The sequence below is a fragment of the Mastigoproctus giganteus genome, chromosome 14 (genome assembly GCF_048544385.1).
Source record: "Mastigoproctus giganteus isolate SK-2022 chromosome 14, ASM4854438v1, whole genome shotgun sequence".
NCBI classification, from domain to species: domain Eukaryota; kingdom Metazoa; phylum Arthropoda; class Arachnida; order Uropygi; family Thelyphonidae; genus Mastigoproctus; species Mastigoproctus giganteus.
The window spans coordinates 96,430,424-96,454,340 of NC_143588.1; the positions used below are offsets into that span (position 1 = coordinate 96,430,424).

The 23,917-nt window shown below is 35.9% G+C and overlaps 1 protein-coding gene across 1 annotated transcript in view; it reads left to right on the top strand.

The window, feature by feature from the left end:
• poe (E3 ubiquitin-protein ligase-like protein poe) overlaps positions 1 to 23,917 on the top strand; it is an 849,790-nt gene that overhangs the window by 550,413 nt on the left and 275,460 nt on the right. The window contains exons 47-50 of the mRNA XM_090388478.1: positions 888 to 977; positions 6,098 to 6,190; positions 17,740 to 18,027; positions 22,088 to 23,217. Of these exons, the coding sequence (XP_090244604.1) occupies positions 888 to 977; positions 6,098 to 6,190; positions 17,740 to 18,027; positions 22,088 to 23,217 (1,601 nt within the window). The remainder of the gene's footprint in view (positions 1 to 887; positions 978 to 6,097; positions 6,191 to 17,739; positions 18,028 to 22,087; positions 23,218 to 23,917) is intronic.

Here is a 23,917-nt window from a genome sequence, read left to right on the forward strand (position 1 = left end):
GGGCTGTTTCCTGGCCAGCTAAGAGTCCTATCAGCAGAACCGGTATTCTTGAGTTTGGAAAGAAATCTACTCACTGTTGACCAATTACAAGACACACTATCAGCAAAATGACGGAAAGAACATAATTCCTCACATAAAGCAACAATAGCACTCTTTCTTCGTATTTCAACAATAGCACTCTTTCTTCGACACAAGCAAGGAATGACTGGAACTCTTGCAGAGTGTGCTTATATTGCTGAAAGTGACAGCTGATGCAATACTACATTATCACCTATGCATGTCAATCTTATCTGATGCAATCTGTACGAAATATTCCATATACTTACGTTATTGCGACGAAAATTACAATTTTAAGGGGTGATGCACTTTCTTTGAACACCAGTGTATATAAAAAAAAATGAAGGGAGCACTCCAATTTATGTTTGAAAAGTTTATAGTTTTATTTTTATACTGTTGTCAAGCCCACTACCCATATCTGGTGCAATAATTTTCTAAAGCAGTGATTATTGCCTACAATTTTGGATCAATTGTGTGATCCCATTTTCAGCTCAGAAGTTGAGGGTTATTTAGATCCTCACTAGGCTAAGTCAGAAATATGTCATTTTGACTGGGGGAGGTGTAAACACATTGTTGATCCAGAAATAATTCTTGGTTTAGAGTTAATTTTACTAGATGTGTGGTATCGTATGTTTGATGGCAGTACAAAAATAAACTGCTTTTACATGGAAATCAGTGTCCTCCATTTTTATATATGCCCATTAGTAGTATTCCAAGTAATTTCCTTTACTCAATGTATAAGAATTTAACTATGTATTAGAAGTTACCAATAAGTTAACATTAATCAGTTTTGTTGTAGTTTTAATTCTTGCTTAAATATTTTTTTTCAGCGATTGGCTTCAGCTCCTGTTCCTTTTATGGTTTTATCTATTACTGGAAATCCTTGTAATGAAGACTTTCTAGCAGTATGTGGATTAAAGGTATAATCATGCTTACATTATATTTCCTAAATTTCCCTTTCTTCTAGTCAGCATACCTTTGACACAATTAACTGTGTCAAAGGTATGCTGACGATGAGCCAAAATATTATGACCACCTACCTAATATGATGTTGGTCCTCCATGTACAGCCAAAACAGCTCATGTCCAGTGAGGCATGAATGCTACAAGATTTCTAAATGTGTCTTGTGGTATCTGGTACCAATAGGTAACCAGCAAATCCTTTAACTCCTGTAAGGTCCGTGGTTGAGACGCTGCAGATCGGAGTTGCTGTTCCAACACAAACTGCAGATGCTCGATGGGATTGATGCCTGGGGAATTTGGAAGCCAGGGCAATACCTGGAAGTCTTCCTCGTGTTCCGCAAACCAGTCTCGAACAATCCGGGCGTTGTGGCATGGTGCATTATCCTGCTGAAAGACGGCACTGCCAGAAAGGGACACCGTTGCCATGAAAGGGTGTATCTGGTCAGCAATGATGTTTAGGTAGGTGGTAGATGTCACAGTGCCCAGCACATGGATGACTGGACCCAGCAGAACATCGCCCAAAACATGACACCGCCACCACCAGCTTGTTTTCATCCCAAGGTGCATCCAGGGGCCATCACTTCCCCAGGTAAACAACGCACACATACCCAGCCGTCCACATGGTGCAACAGGAAACATGATCCATCGGACCAGACGACCTTCTTCCAATCACTCAAGGTTCTAGATTTGACGTTTGCATGCCCGTTTTAGGTGCTGTTGCCGGTGAACCATGGTTAGCGTGGGCACTCGGAGCGGCTATGCAGCCCCATTTTGCTGAAAATGGGGCTGCGTAGTGTACTGTGTGTTGTGACACATTACTCCCGACACCAGCATTCCAATTACTGCCGAGTTGTGCCACAGTTGCCCTTCTGTTGCCACGTACCATCCAGGAGAGCCTTCGAGCATCGATGAGCTTTAGTCATCCAACACCTCACCAGTGGTTCGTGGGTTCCCCCTTTTCGGACCACTTTCGGTAGGTGCTAAACATGGCTGACCGTGAGCATCCCACCAGTCATGCCGTTTGGGATATGCTCTGACCCAGTTGTCTGGCCATTACAATTTGGCTTTTGTCAAACTCGCTTAAGTCCGCTGCCTTTCCCATCATAAGAACAAGAGTAACACATTAACAGAGCTCAGTATCATGTGTTTTTTTATACTGTGTCCCGACCTGCAGTTGCTTCGATTTGCATAACGATGCGCTGGTCATAATGTTTTGTCTCATCGGTTTATATTACGTGAGATCTTTAAATGATATGATTTAGTAACGTGCTAAGAATTCAACCATGAAAGAACATTATGCACTTTTCTTGCACTCAGCTGCACCTTCTGTGCAAAATAAATTTCCTTCCATTGAACATAATGTCTAGTGCTTTTAACACATCAGATTTCACAAACTATACCCAAGTAAGTTGTAACTTGGGTATCATTATTTTGTGATTTATTTTTAATATTATCCACCAATATCTTGTGACTCAAAACAGATTTAGATGTACATACAGTGTACAAGGTGTAACTAAAAAGTTTGGGAAATAATGAAACATTCTGGCTATTCAGATATCGTTTCAAGGTAGTCTACTTGACACAATATACACAACTTCCAGTTCTGCAACTTTTGGAAGCATTCCTGATAGGCTTCTTGTAGAATTGCTAATAGTACCTGTTTTGTGTTCTGAATAATTTTCCCAATATTTGCAAATCTGACCTTTCAAGGGAGAACTAAACCTGATTATGGCAGATGGGTAACCATATTATGGAGTGCTTTGTAAAAAATACTTGCATGGAAAAGGACAAGTGTGAAGAGGCACTGTCATGATGCAGATACCAATTCCCCGAAACACTCTAGAACTGTCTTGTAGTATTCTGGGTTCACTATTTGACAAACTCATAATGGATGATACCCTTTAAGTCAAAAAAAAAATAAATAAATAAGCATGATCCTCACACCTCATCAAGATTATCTTACTGTTTTGGGACTTGGAGAAGACTGAGTTATCGATCAAGCGGGCTGGGCCTTTCACATGTTCACATAGATCCTGACATACAAACATTCACTACTCTCTGATCATCAGTGAGGATGCATGGATGCACTTAATTGAAATGCATTGCATTCCCAGTTCTTATGTTAGAACTGTTTGATATGATATGTCCCATAAAAAACAATTTTGCTAGCAACATTTGAGTCATGATCATGATCAGATCACGAGCATGAGCATATGAGTCATGATCAGATCACAAGCATGAGCTAGTGAATCATTATTTTTGAAGTTGACAGATGACTAGAGTGAGGATTGACTTCAATGGACAAGCAGTCCTCTTTAAACTTTATTAACCACTAAAGCCTTTGAAAAGATCATCATCATCAGCCATTTTCAATCCACTGCAGGATGAAGGCCTCTCCAGCAACTTTCCAGTTCCTTCTGTTTTGAGCACTGGCCATCCATTTGCTACCCACAAACTCGTGAATTTCATCTATCCATTTCCGCCTTTGTCTTCCGGGTTTTCTTCTAGCTCCTCTTGGGTACCATTCTGTTATTTTCTTAGTCCATCTGTCATCATGTCTTCGTGCTATGTGTCCTGCCAGGACCATTTTAGTTCTTTAGTTTTGATAAGAATGTCCTTTACTTGAGTTTGCTGCCTAATCCATGTGTTTCTCTTCGTATCTAACAGCCTGATTTCCAGTATAATTCATTCCATTCTTCGCTGTGTAGTTCTCAGCTTCTCTTCCATTCTTTTGGTGAGTGCCCAAGTTTCACTTCCATAAGTCATGGTGGGGAGTATACATTGGTTCATTATTTTACGTTTCAGACAAACTGGGATATTGCTCTTCAGTATGTGACTATATTTCCTGAATGCTATCCATCCAACATTTATTCTTCTCTTGACTTCCAGCCATTTATCATTATTACAGCTAATAACTTGTCCCAGATAAGTATATGACTCCACCTTTTCAATTACTGCTCCTTCAATCATAATTTCCCTTTCTGTGGCATACTTGTTCATCATTACTTTTGTTTTAGCCATATTCATCTTTAGTCCAAAATCCTTACTAACTGTGCATAACTGATTAAGATTTTCCTCTAATTCTTTGGGATCGTGGCTTATGACCACAGTGTCATCTGCAAATTGTAAATGGTGGTTTAGGTACTCTCCGTTCACATTGACTCCTTTCTGCGACCAGTCTAATCTTCTGAAAGCTTCCTCAAGGGCAGCAGCAAACAGCTTCGGAGATATTGTCTCCTTGTCGAACTCCTTTCTCAATTTTAAATTTCCTACTGTCTTTGTCTAGTCTAATAAAGGAGGTAGCAAGGGCAGAGAGTAGCGTGCTATTATCAGAAAACTGTGGATAGGGTTTTGTTTGTGAGAAGGTCATCGGTTACAAGAAGTTGGGAGAAAAAATTGAGCTTTGTGGAACACCAAGATTAGTTAAAAAGCAGAGACACATTTTCTCAGATATAAGCCACCCTTTTTTTTTTTTTTTTCCCCAAATTAGCACTTTTAAGAGTGTAAGAATGTAAAAGTAGTTCTTAAAAGGGAAAAAATTGTCATTGGATTGCCTAGGTCCAGTACAGTTACATAGTTTTCTATGACCAAAGGATAGCGCTTAGCCTCCTCAATTAATCATTGCATGAATGCAAGCTCAATTTGAATCAGTGTTATCATCTAACAGAATCCTAATGAAAATGTATCATACATAATTTTTTGATGTTACTAGAGATTAAATTAACATGTTATTAGTAATGTATGTAACTACATGGAAAAGCACTAAGTTTCCTGTCTCTAAGTTGTTCTGATTGTTATGCCTAGAATGTTGAATGTTCTGATTTTGTATTGGTCTAATGCAGTGAGTTTAATGATGCTGTGTTGCAAGTAATTTGCATTTTGACATTCCCAGATTTGGTATTCATCAGCATATGACATTCATTCCTTTTCTCCAAAGTAGTTTATTTTTCAAATATTCTCTATTCTATAATTTGTGGAGTTTTGGGTTTTTTTTTGTTTTTTTTTTTTATTACCATAGTTAGATCCAATAATGTATTTCTTACTGGTTCCACATTATCATACTGTGTGAAAAGCACAACTAGGTTAAGTACTGTTTTTTTTTCCCGACAACCGTTTAATGTTATGGGTATCTTACATTAGAGGGCATCTTATATATAAACCAATGTGTGTGTGTTGTGAGCTCCTCTGACCTTATAATATCCTGGTGTATAAACCAAACATTTATTTAGACAGTAGCCCTACTATATCGTGTACAATTGGCTCACAGATTAAGGTGAGTATTCTTCCAAACTGATATTTCTCTGGGCTTTTTCTGCTTGTCACTACATTTTATCCCTTGTTAATAAAAAGATAATAATATATTGATAAATTGAAAATTCAGTATTGTTTTGACCATTTATCAATTCCTATATACCATTGTTATGTTAAATATACAGGTAGCACCATAGTATTATACGATCCGTCGAGTATCTCAAAAACTTGTATATATTATCAAACATTTTTCTTCTAATTATAGTAACACTGAGATATCCTTATATGCAGTCTCAGTAGGTCATTCCTCTAATGTTGATCAACTAAAATTGCTAATTAAACTTCTAGAAAGCTGCTTCTCATGTAAGAAGCGTTAGCAATGGTTTTATTAAATTCCAATTATTATTAAATGCATACACTCCAATAGAATTTTCCCCATGTTTGGACATTACCTGTGTATATTTCTAAACCATTAGTAAGGACACATGATTGAGCATGCACCATCTGAGTTTTTTTAACATTCATCTGTATTCTGTTACATTTATTTGCTAACTGAAGAAGCAAAAAATTATGCAAAAGCCTGTTTTCATTGTAATTCTATATGTTTCATTCATTTCTGCTACATTTAAGTGTATTAGAAACAATTTACAGAGTAAATTTAGAAACATGCAGGTTTCTGACTTTTAATTTGAATCAAATAACTTTATTCAGTATTGGCAGTGATAAAATTAAAAGATAATTAAAAGAAAAGTATTCATTTTTATAAATAAATTTCTTTTAATCATTATACATATTGATATTTTAATTTTTAATTTATATATAAATAGGATTGTCATGTTTTGACATTCAGCAGTTCAGGCTCTGTTTCAGATCACTTAGTACTTCATCCCCAGCTAGAATCTGGAAATTATATAATAAAGGTATGAAAATTTTATAAGACTAATATAATTTTATAATATTCATGTCCAAATCTAGTTCATTATCCAAAAGAAGTTTTGAAAGACAAGTTAACAAACTTACTCAAGTATAAACTTCAAATTGACAAACTACTGATGGTAAACAGGTTTTCCTCATGTGCAGATAGCCTATTCAATATGGCTTGAATAAAGCATTTTGCTTGTTGCTTTTAAATGTTTTGGATTTTTAAATACACATTTAAAAATCCAAATATAGCATCTTAATGATATGTGCCCCACATTTGCTGAAGTAAATGTTGAAGAATGTGATCTGTAAATTTGTTTCGCCAACAGTTGTTAAATTTTCCACTTTCCTTTTGGAAGTTTATTACTCATCATCATCATCAGCCATTTTCAATCCACTGCAGGATGAAGGCCTCTCCAGCAACTTTCCAGTTCCTTCTGTTTTGAGCACTGGCCATCCATTTACTACCCACAAACTCGTGAATTTCATCTATCCATCTCCGCCTTTGTCTTCCAGGTTTTCTTCTAGCTCCTCTTGGATACCATTCTGTTTCTGTTATTTACTTAGACCATCTGTCATCATGTCTTCAAGCTATGTGTCCTGCCCAAGACCATTTTAGTTCTTTAGTTTTGATAAGAACGTCCTTTACTTGAGTTTGCTGCCTAATCCATGTGTTTCTCTTCTTATCTAACAGTCTGATTCCCAATATGATTCGTTCCATTCTTCGCTGTGTAGTTTTCAGCTTCTCTTCCATTCTTTTGGTGAGTGCCCAAGTTTCACTTCCATAAGTCATGGTGGGGAGTATACATTGGTTCATTATTTTACGTTTCAGACAAACTGGGATATTGCTCTTCAGTATGTGACTATATTTCCTGAATGCTATCCATCCAAAATTTATTCTTCTCTTGACTTCCAGCCATTTATCATTATTACAGCTAATAACTTGTCCCAGATAAGTATATGACTCCACCTTTTCAATTACTGCTCCTTCAATCATTATATCCCTTTCTGTGGCATACTTGTTCATCATTACTTTTGTTTTAGCCATATTCATCTTTAGTCCAAAATCCTTACTAACTGTGCATAACTAATTAAGATTTTCCTCTAATTCTTTGGGATTGTGGCTTATGACCACAATGTCATCTGCAAATCGTAAATGGTTTAGGTACTGTCCGTTCACATTGACTCCTTTCTGCGGCCAGTCTAATCTTCTGAAAGCTTTCTCAAAGGCAGCAGTAAACAGCTCCGGAGATATTGTGTCTCTTTGTCAAACTCCTTCCTCAATTTGAAGTTTCCAACCTACTGTCTTTGTCTAGTCTACTAAAGGAGGTAGCACACTCATATATTTTCTTCAAAATCATAATATATGGGGTATCAGTGCCTTGTCTTTCCAGTGCCCAAAACATTGCCTTATGCTGTATGGAGTCAAATGCCTTTTCATAATCCACAAATGCCTGGCATAATGGTGTTTTACATTCATTTGCTTTCTCCATTAGCTGTGATATTATGTGAAGGTGATCCATAGTTGAGAATCCTGTCCTAAAGCCAGCTTGCTCTTTCGGTTGATTCTCATCGAGTATTCTTTCTAATCTGTTAGTAATGACCCTTGTGAACAACTTGTAGATGTGGGATAACAAGCTAATTGGTCTATAATTTCCAATTTCTGATTTATCTCCTTTCTTATGCAGCAAAACTATGATTGCATTATTCCACTGCTTAGGCATCACACCTTTTCTAATGCACTTTGTGAAGAGCCTTGCCAGTTTTTGTGTTATGTCTCTTCCTCCCAATTTTAACAACTCTACAGTAACTTCATCTTCCCCCGGGGCTTTCTGATTCTTCATTTTCTTCAATGCATGTTCTACCTCATCAGGAAGAATATCGGGTATGTTGTATGTAGCCGACCGGGCTAGCCGAGTGGGTAAAGTACCTACCCGGCAACCCAAAGGTCGCGGGTTCGATTCCCGCCTCGGGCTTGGATCAAAGTACTGCAAAAACCTTGGGAGGTGCAATATGGCCACAGAAGCCGATGCGCCAACAACTATCAAATCAAATCAATCAAATGTTGTATGTGTTGCTACTTTGCAATCCATCTTCCCCACTGCTGGCATCATTCCCCTGCTCCTTGTATAATTCTCTCTAGTAGTCTTCTGCTATTTGAATTATGCCTTCTCTGCTGTTTATAAGTACACCATCGCTATTCTTCAGTTTCAGTATCATTTGTCTTTCTGTATTACTGCTCATGGCTGCTGATTTAAATCCTTTGTTTTCCCTTAATGCTTGTTCTACTTTTCTTGTGTTAAATCTTCTTATGTCCTCTCTGAGTCTCTTTCTAATGGCTTTGCATAACTCAGTATACTCAATTTTCTCCCTGTCAGTGTTTTTCTTGCTTTTCATTTGTCATCTTCGGTTCATCATGACAAGTGTTTCTTGACTAATTTTTTCTTCTTTGGATTTCTTTTTCCCTATAGGTTTCTTGGGCTTTATCACTTTCAAAAAGTTGTAATATTCCTCGTCGATATCTTGGTCCTGAGCAGTCTGCAGAAGCTCAAACTTGTTCTTAAGTTCCAGTACATACTGCTTTTTCTCCTCTTCTGTTATCTCAAAGACCTTTGTATTATTTACTCGAGTCAGTTGTTTCCTTTCCTACATCTATATCAAGTGTACATCTTACCATTCTGTGATCACTTCCAACATTTACCTTATTCAGAATGGTAACATCATTCACAATATATCTTCTGTTAGTGAGGATGAAGTCGATTTCATTAGTAGTTAATCCATTCGGACTTTTCCATGTCCACTTTCTGTTCACCCTTTTCTTGAAAAAAGTGTTCATTACTGACAGTCCTTGAGATTCTGCAAATTCCACAAGTCTTTCACCTCTTTCATTTCTTTCACCAATTCCAAAATTTCCTATAGTTCCCCTTTCTGCGCTGTTTTGTCTTTTTCCAACCTTAGCATTGAAGTCTCCCATAATAATATTGTAGTGGGTTTTCTGCTCATCTAGAAGACTCAATTTCGGTGTACATTTCTTCAACCTCTTCATCATCATGGCTCGATGTTGGTGCATAAATCATTATAATCTTTAGCTTGTACCTCTTAGAAATCTTGAGTATTAGTCTTGACACCCTTGGTGATGTACTTTTGAATTCCAAAATGTTTTAGTTTTTTACTAAAACAGACTAAATCAGAAGGTGATCTGACTTAGCTATACAGTTCTCAGTGAAGAAGTACTTTATTGCTGTATGTGACTGCATAAGTTCCTGCAGAAAAATTATATTCTTATAAATGTCAAGGAGCAAAAATTTCAACTAGCAATGCATCATTTTCAAATGTGAAATTTTCTTGTAGACAAGTTTCTAATACTGCTCAATGAGTGTTGTTGATAAAGAAATAGATAAGGAGCAATGGATGTTTTACATTATCATTTCTGTCAATTTCAATGTAGGAGCCTACCAGATGCTATTATTATGAAAAAAGAAAGAAATTATTTAGTGGTCCTTGGTCAAGGAACTGACACAATGCATAAGGAAGCTTGAAATATAAATTATTTCAAGCATGTTTGCCATTTTAACACTTCCTCATTGTTATTTGTTATTTATTATTTGGTTTTTTTTTTAGGAGCATTAGCAACTAAGGCCATATTGCTCCGGGATATGCGGTGGTCATTCCCTGACCTTTCCGCATCCTCCATATTTGGTGGTGACGGGCTCGAACCCCGGTCTAATAAAGAAGCGTGTGCTACGCACTGCTGCTCCTTCCCACCTGGCTACGGAGGCGCCTTTCTCATTGTAATGCTGAGTGTGAGGAGATATTCACCAAGGTTTAAAAAAAAAAAAAAAAAAACTCCATAGGTCTTTTTTTTTTTTTTTTTTTGTTGATGAAACTACAGAGACTCCTAATTAACCAAGTCAGTTCAACTCAATCGGAGCCATTATCATAAAAAGAATTTTTGACATTACTGAAGAGGACAGAATCTGCAACAATATTTTTCTTGAAGCAGTCATTCATATTTGATAAAAAGTTGACATTTCTCAAACACATCCATCAACTCCATACAAATTGAATCAGAGGCTTGAACATTTTCTGTGCTCTCTCCTCTACATCCTGGGATACAGACTGATGCACCTTACTATGCGTCTAACATATACTTGTTCAATCTAAACTAGACTGTGGGTCTCAGGTATATGCATCAGCAAGAAACAATGTACTTCTGTGGCTAGACCCTATCTCAGGCTTCTGTATTGCTACTGAGGAATTTCAAATATCACTTGTCCAGAGCCTATACGTTGAAGCAAATAAACACTGTTATCTCTTCAGTGTAAGCAGTTGTCTCTACCTGCAGCTCTATTCAGTACACTGAGCTGATTATTTCGACTTCTTTCCAGTTTGCACAGATGTCTTGAAGTCGGAATTATATGTAGGATCTGCTCCTGTCTTTCCAGACACCACTATATCCAAACAGATTCTCTCTGAATGCAGCATATACACTGCAGAGTTGCACACTGCAGAATTAGCCTTGGATCACATCAGAACTTGCCAATACTAATGGTCTGTGATATATTCTGATTCTTTGATGTATTACAGGCTTTATTAACTTTGAGAAACAATTCTCATTCCAACCTATCTTGGATTCAGCAGAAGATACTCTCGCTCTGAACATAAATTCAATATATCCACTTCTGCTGGATTCCTAGCCACATTGAGATTAGTGGAAATGATTTGGCTGATACTGCAGCCAAATCAGTAATTACCACTAATAATCATTGCCTGTCAGTCCCCTATACAGACTACATGCAAGTAATACACAACAAGATAGAATCCCCATGGCAGTCTAGTCTGCATAAGAATCGTAAAAAGGAAGTTATTTTTACTCAGCTTTGCATAGGACACAGTCATTTGACACATTTGTTTTTGCCGAGGACCTGATGGCACTCCTATGTGCAAGTTCTGCAACACCATTTTATCTTTCAGATATATTTTAATTGACCATACAGATTTTAACGATATTAGTTTTACCGCGTTTAACCATCTGACTGAGCCTTATACACCCAGTCAGATTTTATCTGACAATGACATGGCAGCTGTTTTTAAATTTTTTACAACATATTAATTTATATAAATGTATATAAAATACTGAATGCCACTTTTTATCCTTATATAAACTTGTGATGGGGTAACTTTTTTTTCAAGGGTTATCAGAATTTATTTATTTTTAACCTTCTATAATTATATCTTGGTGTATAATAGCCATAGCTATTATATACATAACATTAAAATTTTCTTTTTAATGTTATGTAAATCAATTATTGCTCCTGTTTTTGTTTTAACAAAATTGACTTGCTGTAAAATTTGTCCAAATTTAAAATTAAAATAACAAATTTAATTGAAAATTAGCTTCCTTTTATGACAGCAACCATTGATGGCCATTATTATTAATCAGCACAATAAAATTGGAAAAATGTTAAATTGTGTGCAAATTTCAGTTAAAGAAGAAAGAGTCAAAAGAACATCAGGAATGTACTGCATCACAAATAAATTATGAGCAGAAAGTAATGTAAACATGATTTTTGTTTCAAAAGCGCTTATGGCAGGTTAGAGAACTACAGCATTTAAAGTGAAAATTCCAAATTGCTCCCTAGAGTGCAAATTTCATATTTAGCTAGTTTTTGGTGTGTGCACACGTACATGCATGCACGTGTGTCTTTCTTATTGTGCATGTGAACAAGAAACTAGTTATAATTTTTAGACTAGGGACCCATTTCATGTGGCTTACAACAACCTGACAAAAAAATTGAGCATTAAGCCTGTGTATAAAATTTTAGCCATCCATGATTCATGTACCTTCTGACAGACTTGCTCTTTTTTTTTTTTTTTTTTTTTTCTCTTCCTCTTCTTTTTCTTTTCATTTCCTTGAATTTTAGAGAACCCTTTTGTAATCTGCTTAATTGAGACTACCTATAAATACAGACAGTTTTTTGTTAAAATGAAATACTTAAAAAAATTAGGCTAAAAAGCTATAACCTCCAAAATATCAGTGAACAACTATGACAATGCATTTTGCCACATATTGACTGTCTTGTAAAAATGTTCAAATACAAAAATCACATTAATATGATATTTTATTTCTTCATTTCTTGTATTAATTTCATAGGTCATGATCAGATATACAAGTAATCCTCGTATAACATGGTAATTAGGTTCCTGTAAAATGTCCTGTTGTGCGAAACTGTGTTATATGGGACTAAGGAAAAGTACAAAAAGGGGGGTTACATTCCAAAAGCTAACAAAAATACACTATTTCTTTAACAAAATGCTAACAAAAATATACCATTCTAGATTTTGTGTATCTTCTGCTCTTTAAAAATTCAGTAATCTGGTTTTGTTTGCTTTTGCTTGATAAATCTTTGTGAATTTCATTGTATGGAACTAAGCATTTTTGAACTTTCAGCTCCTTTCATTCAAGAATCTGCATTCAAAAAATAAGATTCTAATATCTCGACTAACTTTATGCCTTCCCATATACTTTTTAGTGTAAAATTTGGAAGTTTAGAATTTTCATCTGTGCTATCATCTTCCGAATTGAATTGGTTTCATTTCCAATGCCATTTCCACCAAATCTGCTTTGCCAGCTTATTTTTTTTTCTACCAATAATTCTTCAACATCTTCAGTAATTATATCTTTTTTATTTTTTAGGAGCATCACCGACTAGACCATGTTGCTCTGCATATATTGTCTATAAATTGTGTGTGTCCTGAAGTCGATTTTCTGTTTTGCTGAATGAAAATCCCAAGTTTCCAGGAGAAAAAACCATGCTACCCTCACCTCAGCCCAACTAACTCAGCCAGATTGTGAAAAAATCCATAAAAATTCCTCCCATCATCGACAGGATTCGAACTCAGGTCTTTTCCACCCAGTGTGAGGGAGGAGGGCAATTCTATCAACTGTGCTACCCACCAGGGCTTCAGTAGTCATATCATCAAAACCTTCCCCTCCTACCGACGTAGCAAGTTCTACTATCGCACCAATTCCATTTTCTGCCAGTTTGACCATAATTCCTGAATGAACTGACTCTGCCCATACATTTTTCCACACACATTTAACATTGACAGTTTTACTTCTTTGAGCGATAAAGCTATGATTCTGATACCGTCCACAATTGAGAAATGTTTCCATGCCTCCGTTACTTCAATAGATTCGGAATCATTTTTTTCCAAAATCCCTTGTAACGATTTTCTGATGTAATTTTAAAGGTGGATATAATGCCTTGATCTAATGGCAGAATGAAAGAAGTTGTTTTAACCTAGTACAACTGTGGTGGTAGAAACATAACTTCAGTGTTTGGATGACTTAAATCTTTTGGATGGCCTAGCATGCTGTTGAATAGTAATAAAACTTTGAAATCTAGATTTTTCCACAAGTTCAATAGCACAGAACATGGGGATTTCCCAACAAAATAAAATACAGGGATTTCTCAATTTTTTTTTACTAGCAAGTCAACAGCGGGGATTCAAAAAGAGTGGAAATGTTGAAAAATTACATCCAACGTAATAGCAGGGTTATGTTGGATGTAATTCACACAAAAGCTCAAAAAGACCTTGTTATGTGAGAGGTTTGCAGAAATTCTCTAACCGTGTTATATAAGTACCGTGTTGTGCGAGGATTGCCACAATTTATTAATCGTGTTAGAGCGAAACTGTGTTGTAGGAGTACCGTGTTATACAGGGATTGCCTGTAATTCTGTCCCATTTATATTAACTAACTGGTTCAATTAAAAAAATTTTTTTATAAACTCTCAGTTTATAAAAAATCAGTTTACATTACTGATAAGTTTTTAAAAAAAATACTTGTAAAAGGAATACACATAAATAAAAACATATATATACACACACAAGGGCACTTTTTAAATAGAAACAATGATTTAATTATTCCTAAAATATCATACTTGTACAAAATTCAAGACAGAAAATTTAAATTTTACACTGTGTTTTGCCACCCAAACACCTTGGAGATAACCTTTTCCAGTGACCTATAACTTTTATGCCAACTAAGCTGCTATGCAGAACCCAGTACACTTCAATCAAATGTGTATAAGGTTAGTTCTCGGTTCGTGCATTCTAAGGGCTACATGATGGCCAAATCGAATTATCAAAAACTTTTTTACTATTTCCAAACTGTCTTATATACAACCTTAGAGATCTCCCTACACTTAGATCATAGTCATAATATTTACCAATGTTACCAATTCACCATCTCTGGAAAACATACTGAACAAGAACAATATAATAACTTACAGTGTACTTGCTCTACTTAATGCAGTGAAAAACATGCAAGGCCCAATAGGAGTTTTCCATGAAAGCAACTACAATCTTCAGGAAGTTAAGAACAGATCCGGTTGCATATTTCCAAAGTAAAAATACAGGATCTAGAGATACAGAAATAACATTTACAGCAGTAAAAAAAAAAAAAAAAAAAGTGGAGAATGCTGCTGTTGTTACATATCAGGTTGATAGTGTTATTACTTACTAGGAGAGGATTTAAATGCATTAAAAATGCCAAAATAATAATATCATTTTTGCAAGAAAAATTAAATATCCTTACAAAAGATACTTACACAATTCCATCTGGTGTCAGAAGTGAAGTTGTGCCTTTTTTTCAGAGAGAACTAAGTTCTAATCAAAGTAAAATCTTTTGACATCAACAGATGTAATCAGGCAGTATTCTGTAGCATGATGCCAATAGTGGAGAGACACCAGAAGGAAGAATTGCAGTGGTACCATCCAGATATTTGCTGATTGACACCATATTATTTGGAAACCAGGATTGTTGAAAATGATCTTTTTCTCCTTTTCTTGCAGTTTAGTGACACAGTTGCCTGTTGATTGAGTGATATTATTTCCTTTACAGCACAATTTAGGGCATATCTCAAACAGTATATCTGAGTGAGGTTTATATAGAACAGTGGTTCTCAACAGGGGCCACAGGTAAAAGTCGTAAAATTGGGTGCCATGGAAACTGTTAAGTGGGCCATAAAAAGTTCACTTCTAAAATAAAATTATTACTAATATAAAAAAGAAATTAGTGAGATCTGCAAGGATCTCACTAAACTAAGGGACAATAATATTATTGTAATATTTTTTGTTAGGAGCATAATTGTATATTGTGAATAAATAATATTGTATGAGTAAAAATTCTATTATAAATAAAGATTGTAGTTAATAAACCCATTTTTATTATTAATATTCCTTATATTATAAACAAATAATACATGCTTTAAATAAAAAGTAGAGTTGATAAAGTAGACAATATGAGTGCTGGGGCCACGAGCAAAAAAAGGTTGAGAACCACTGGTATAGAACACTTCCAATGATTTTGTCTTTGGCATGTATGGAACAGCATTAGACCATGAGCTACTTTTCATCACATCCATCTTAAGACCCTAAAAGTTTTAAGTGAATCATTCAGAAATTAGACATTTGTAATATGCATTGTGCTTGCTAGCATTTAGCATACTAGAAGGTAAGGCTTGCCTGCTTCTTTGGTGCACTTTTGCACAATCATGTTTGCTACAAAATCTGCCACATGCATCTGTAGTTTTGTCTACTGTTACTCATGTAGAATTATCAGCTATGTTTTGGTGAACAGATTGCATTATTCGGTTATAAATAAAACTTTTTTTTTTTTTTTTTTTTTTTTGTGTGTGGTGAATTCATCAGGAATTGATCGAATAACGGTATTTCAGTAAATGGGAGTAACGATTAAAGTATTTCATTGGTGTGGTACTACAAATTAGAGTTCTGTGTGATCTTGAGAAAACACAAGATTTGCATATGGTAGACTTGATCTGAGGCAGCAGAGACTGAAAAAATTTCTTTTTATTCTCATTTGCAGTTTGTGAATGTTTATATTTTGATTCAAACAGAATTTTATAGCATACAGTTCACTTTTTGTGAACAGATTTAACAAAATATTGCCTTTTCATATGTCACAAATTCACTGTTTTTCTCACCAGCCACCTGAGTATTTCTTCTTTTGACTATTTTTTTTTCTTGGGCATGTTTCAGATGTCAAAAAGGATAAAATATCACCAAACAAGTCAGTGCTTCAAAGAGGCAACTGTTTCAATTTTGATTTCTTTAAAAATGAAACCAAAACAACTATTTTTGAAAGGAGTCAATATCTGCATGATCAACATCAGTATTTAAATGCAGTCTGTCCCTCTGTTAGATGAAATTTTCAACAAATTATTTGTTCCTTATGTATGCCAAGTTTTCATTTTCAGAAATCCTTTCTCTAGTTAATATAGACTAATTGCATAATTGGACGTCCTCCGTAGCCAAGTGGGCAGGAGCGGGAGTGCAGTAGCACATGCTCTTTGAGTAGACTGGGGTTCAAGCCCCTGACTGCTGAATACGGTCGATCTGCCAACCCGCACTGGACCAGCGTGGCAGATTATGGTCCATTTCCCTCAACATGAATTGTTGAGGAGGCTTCCATCCTGCAGTGGGTTGATAATGGCTGCACTTTACTTTTTTTTTTTTTTAATTGCATAATTAAAAAAAAAAAAAAGGAAAAGCACAATAATAACTTGATACAAACTGTGCTATTACTGACACAGGTGCTGTTGTACTGCAGTTAAATTCAACTTTCCATAAATTATTTCCTTTATTTGTTAATGGGCTGCCAACAACCTGAAAATTGTGTTTGACAATTGCTGTCTCCATTAATTAGTCTCTTCAGCATATAATTAAATTTGGTATTTGTTAGACACGTTCACATATATGTGTGAATATATAAATATATATATATATATATATATATATATATATATATATGTGGATGGATGGATGCATGTGTTTATTTATATGCTCCTATTGTGTTCACCGTGTCTGTCTGGCTATCTGTCCACCCAAATGTAAAAAATTGACTCCCAAGTTTATGGATTTTCATGATATTTTGTTTATATTTGCTCTCAAAAGTATTTGTTAAGCCCAACAGAAAGAAATCCAGCAATTATTATTTCTTTTCTCCATACAAATTGTATGGATAAAAAGAAATTTGCAGATTAAATGTAGTTTCAATGCAGTATTTTTAGCTTAGACGGTTCGTGCATACTTCGCACGTTTTGTTATGGAAGACTCATGAACGTGCTGTTGCTTGTGATATATGTAGAGAGAGAAAAGAGACTTATTGAGTATACAGAAGGAGAGTAATAAATATTATACAAGTTGTAATTAAATTGAATAACTAAGATTAGAGAATGTAAAACTATAGAGTTTTATTGAGAGTTCTATAAAGTTGTAATCTTAGTAATTAATTGATAAGGAGGTAGATAACTATATTTAATTTTCACTTCTGTTAATCACCATAAATTAAAAATATATATATTTAATTTTTAAAAAAATTAACATGCTTGAAACGTAATGCACTACTTTACATTAACTAACTTGTGTTTTCTTCTTTTCAAATTATTACTGTGTTATAAATATACTGAGATTTTTTTTCTCTCTCTCTATTTTTGAACTGAATTTGCACCATATTTTACAGGCACTTTGGCTTCCTGGCTCCCAAATAGCACTGGCATTAGTAACAGCTGATTTTGTAAAAATTTATGATTTATCCCAAGATGCTTTAAGTCCTCAGTTTTTTTTCCTCATTCCAAGTGGAAAAATTAAAGATTGTTGCTTCATTGTTACTGATGATGGCCTACATTATATGATGTTAATGTCGTCAGCTGGTCATATTTACTATCAACATATGTCTGAAGAGAGCTCGGCAAATAATGGACCATTTTACGTTACTAACATACTTGAAGTTAAGCATCCAGAATTAAAGGTTTGTACATTTTTAATGTCTTTTATTATGATTATTCTATAAAGTATTGTTGTATTCTGAAATAATGTGATACATGTAATTCAGAACACAACCTGCATTTATTAAGAAAATTAATACCTGGCTGGGCCATTTGTGTCCTTAATTGGCAGTATGAATATGTTGTAGAAGGCTTTTGAACATTTCTGATAAGCCTCTGGCGTAGAATTCCATTCTTCCTTCCAAGCTATACCGTGTTTCACGGTATAGCTTGCAGAAAACCTTGCACAAACCTGAATCTGGGGAGTCGAAAAATATTGTAAGGAATAAAATCCCAACAAAAGGACCTTGCTTATTTTTGACATCTTACAGTTTCTCCCACACACACACACTCTTATTGGGTTGAGATCAGGACTCTGATCTCAACCCAATAAGAGTGCATGCGGGTTAAGTGTTGTATATATAACACAAGTAATGCTTTGACATTGGACTTTATTGTGCTTAGAAGGCATAGAGAAAATTCCATAAAATTTCCATGGTGTGGGATTCACCAATGATTGTAACCAACCTTGATCCAGATGCTTTCCAACTGGATCAAGGCCATATCGCATGAAACAACCACACCATAGTGCTGCTACCTGTAAATAAAGAATGTGCTCGCCATTTATTGGAGAAAAAAATTAGTTACAAAATTTGTCACTGTATGTCGTGGATTTATCAAGTCAATCTCCATGTGGTAGCGCAAGTGTGCCAGCTGTTTCTCGTGAAGTGGACATGCCGTATTCCACTGTAAGGCTAGTAATGCGTCAGGTGTTGTGGTACTATCCTTACAAGATGCACATGCTACAGCAACTAAAGCATGGTGATGCAGATATTCGTTTCACATACGCACTTCGGTTTCTGGCACAAATGACAGTGGATATCACTTGGCCATGGAACATCCTTTGGAGTGATGAAGCCCATTCCTGCTTAAATGGACAAGTGAATACATATAACTGTTGCATTTGGACAACAGAAAACCCTTGAGTTATCCAAGAGGTCCCGTTGTATTCTCCAAAAGTGACAATGTGGTGTGGATTTATGGCCACATTCATGATTGGGCCGTATCTTTTTTTAACAGGTCACACCGACTGGTCCCTGCACCTGTTCCGTCACTGGATAGCGATATGAAATGTTGACAAATTTCACAATAATGTGGGTGCCTTCAGGATATCATATTCATGCAAGATAGTGCACCACCCCACATCCACTGTTGTGTCCAAAGATTACTAAGGCAACACTTTACAGATGAACGGGGTCATCAGCCATTGTTTCCAGATATCTTGGCCACCCCGATCACCGGATCTCATCCCGTTCGACTTCTGGTTGTGGGGGTTTTTTGAAGAACCAGGTGTATCGGGAAGGATGTCAAACTCTGGCAGATTAGACGTCATGTGCTGGCTATTCCAGTTCTGCTGTAGAAAATGCTGTTCTTCGAATGGAAACTGTTGTTAACCAAAAGGGAGGACACATTGAACAATTGTAACACTGTTCAAGTGATTTGTATTGCCACAGCGGCATATAGTGACAAATTTTGTAGCTAACTTTTTTTTTTTCCCCAATATATGGCAAGCGCATTCTTTAATGTACCTGTTATCCAAATTTCTCTTCAATATGAGCCTTAGAACTTGCTCCAGAGCCCTCTAGTAGTAGTAGTAGTGGCTTGTGATGCAAGAAAGCAAGTGTATGAGCTTACGCAGCATCAGCCAAAAACAAATCACACCATTCCCTCCAAATGCCTGTCTAGTTCCTCCTTAAATTTATTTAACCTATTAACTTCCACAATGACAGATGGAAGTTTGTTCCAGCAATTAACCACCCGCTGGCTAAAGGCAAATTTCCGCACATCTATTCTACATCTTTCTTTTCTTAATTTGAATTTATGCCCCCTTAGGTTCGTAATCTGAACAAGTGGAAGAATCCCATCAGAATTCAGCATGCTCCAGCCATGGCAATTTGCAGAACTTAAGCCTGTCTTGGTAAGAGGATCCCTTCATTTCCCTCACCAATCTTGTTGCCCTTCTCTGTACACGCTCAAGAAAATCTACATCCTTCCTAAAATGAGGCCTCCAGACCTGTACGCAGTACTCAAAGCGTGGCCTCAACATTCCCTTATACAGAGGGACAATCACCTCCTTTTCCCTGCTAGCAAAATTCCTGTATATCATTGACAAAACCCCATTGCCTGCCCTGGCAGCCTGTCTGCATTGCTCAGAAAACTTCATATCTGACTGTACAATTACTCCCAGGTCTTTTTCATTTTCTACCACCTTAAGTGTAGTACCACACGGTGCGTTTCTCTGGGGTTACTTCTTCCCATGTGCAGTACTTTGCATTTGTCAAGGTTAAACTTCAGTTGCCACTTCTTATCCCATCTGCCCAAATTATCTAGATCCTGTTGCAGTAGCACACTGCCATTACTGTCATTATCAACCCTGCCAACCTTTGTATCATCTGCAAACTTTGACACTAAGCCTGATATACCTTCATCAATATCATTGATAAATATACAAAACAACAGTGGACCCAACACCAAACCCTGTGGGACTCCACTAATAACGTTAGTCCGCGAAGAGCAACATCCACTGATTTCCACCCTCTGTCTTCTCCCACTCAACTATCCTTTTATCCATTGTAGCAACTTACCCTTAATACCATTCTGCTCCAATTTGTACAATAGTCTTCCATGCGCAACAGTGTCAAAAGCTTTCCCGAAATCCAAATATATGATATTAAAATTATTTTTTGTATCCAGTACCTTTGTAACCACATCATAATAACCAATCAAATTTGTCAGACAAGACTTTCCCTTAGCAAACCATGCTGCTGTGTCTGAATTATTGCTGCAGTCTTGTCTAGATGATCCTGCAATGCATCTTTAACCAGTGACTCCATTATTTTACCCGGAACAGAAGTTAAACTAACTGGTCTGTAATTACTCGTGTCACCCTTCGATCCCCCTTTGTGAATTGGGGATACATTTGCACATCTCCAGTCCGTGGGGACCTCCCCTGAGCCCAAGGATGCTCTCATAATTATGGCTAAGGGTTTGCTTAGTTGCTTTGCCGCCTCCTTTAATATAACTGGATAGATCCCATCCACCCCAGGTGCTTTTCTTATGTTTAACTTCAACAATTTCTCTTCCACTTTGCTCTCAGTTATTACAAAATCATTAAGCATCCTGCTACAATTTGATAACCTTCTGCCATTTTCAAACCTTAATAACTCCTCATGTGTGAATGTAGATGCAAAATACTCATTCAGTTTGTTTGCTATCTGAGCAGGATCATCAACAGTGGAACCATCAATATCAAGTGGACCAATCAGATTCATCCCCTTCCTTTTAGAGTTTATAGAAGATAAAGAAATCCTTGCTGTTTTTCTTAGCATCCTTTGCCAAAGATTTCTCATAATCTGCCTTCGCCTGCCTAACCTCCTTTGTGACCTGATTACAGAATAGCTTTTATCTGCCATAGGCTTCTGAGTCACTTCATAATTTATATAGGGATACTTTAACAACACTGTATATACAACCTTGAGTCACTCCATATTTCTTTTTGTTTATCCATGGTCTGGCTTGGGTGCTCCCTGCACCACATAAATCAGCACCATGCATTTTATTTGGTAATCAAGGTCTCATTCTGGTGCTCTATCATGAAAATTGATAACCAGTAGCTCTATTATTTGTGGAAATGTTTATATAAGTTGGGGCCTTGCATCTCTAAGAACAGGCAGCAGAATGGCATTATCAATTTTTACAGATGTCGGTTCCTCTTAGTAAGGATTTTGTGCTTACTTAGTTATTTTCTCAGCACAGAATTATCCTCAATCTTCCTTTTTTCTTAATCTATCATATATGCTGCAGGAATATGTAGCACCCTTTAATCCTGCTACCCTCAACAAAAAATATCTATCTGATTATTGTTCGTAAAATTTTAATAACCATTCCAGATTTGTTTGACCATGAGTGTTACTTTCTAAGTTTATAATTTTACTTTTAATATTTACATATTAACTCCTTCAGATATTTCATTTTCTTTTGCAGGATTCAAATGGAATGGTTGGAGGAGGAGGCACTTCTATATACTATTCCCATACTCTTCAGTTACTTTTCTTCAGCTATTCTCAAGGAAAAAATTTCATAGCCCCTTTATCAAAAGTTACAGCCCAGATATCAAACATTTTTCTCATACAACTGAAAAATTCAAATGGTAATAATAGTGGAAGCAGCAAACCTAGTCCTCAGCCTCTTTGTCAGTGGTCTGAAGTTCCAAATCATCCTGGTTTGGTTTTGGCTCAAATGCAAACATCTAATAATCCAGTAATTCTCATGATAAAACCTGATGTTATATTTGTGCAAGAAATAAGATCATTAACAGCCAAGTCAAAAATTACTGATATGGTAACAATTCGACATGTCATATCATGTGGTGAAATGCGTACAACATTGATTCTTCTCTGTGAAGATGGTAGTCTCCGAATTTATATGGCTAGTCAAGAACAAACAGGTTATTGGCTTATGCCAGCCTTTCACCCCACTAACATTCCCACAAGCACAAAAACCTCCAAGAAGAAAAAAGCAACTAAGAGTGGCCGACCTGCTGGTACAGTTTCATTTCCGATTGACTTCTTCGAGCACTGTAATCTCATGACAGATGTCGATTTTGGAGGTAATGATGTTTTGCAGGTATATAATGTTCAACAGTTGAAACATAGGTTAAACACCACCGGACTATATATTGCCAGTACTAAACCTGCTGGATTCACCTTAGAAGCTTATAATTCTGACAACACAGTGGTGATGGTTGGAGTTCGGGTACTTGTTGGTAATCAGGAATTACAAAGAGCACCTTCATATATAGAAATATTTGGAAGAACTGTCCAAGTATCATTAACTCGTAATCGTTGGTATGACTTTCCATTTTCTCGTGATGAATCTCTTACTGCTGACAAAAAGATATGCATATTCTTTGGAGCAAGTTCGGATCCATCTGGTGTTACTATGGTAGATTCCGTTAAAATTTATAGTAAAACTAAAGAAGCATTTGGCTGGCCTGAAGATGCTGATGATTTCTCCACCACTACAGGGCCTAATATAACAGGGTCAGGACCAACCTTGGGTATGGAGGTTGATGGAATTCCACCAGCTCCTCTTCCTTTGACACCTCTGGATAGGTAAATTGATTTTTATATCTTATATAATAAAAATCTGAGTTTTGTGTTGTCTGTTGATAACATCTTATATTTTTGTAATGAATATAGCTAGACCTTGAAGATTTTTCATTTATTTTACCTTCAAACAGATACACAGCTCCAATACAGATGGTTATAACGTAATTTACAAATCAATAAATACACAAATTATCATTTACAAATAGATCACTGTGTGTAACAACATAAAAAATATGTAACGGCCAATATAGTATATACATAAATACAAGCTTTTCATCGCTAGACAATCTTTACTTAGAATATTGGGACATGTTAGCTGCTGTCTGAGTTATCTATTTCAGATAATTCAATAAAACTTAGTTAACCTTTGCATGCTATTGATGAAGTAGCAGATTTCTACTATTAAATATTAACTTTAGAATCAATAATAAATAAATAAAATGACAAAATACATAATATAAAAAGAAAGTAAAAATATATGCTCAGAGATCATCTTGAAAGTGTTTTGTATTTCTAAGAAATACTGCTTCCTATAAAATTTTAATAGCCCACACTTTCAGAAATACTGTAGAGTATATACAGGACATCTATAAATTATTCACCTGATGACGCTTAATAAAATTTTATTGTTGTTTGTTATTTGATTTTTAGCAGCATTAGCAACTAAGGCCATATTGCTCCGGGATATGCGGTGGTCATTCCC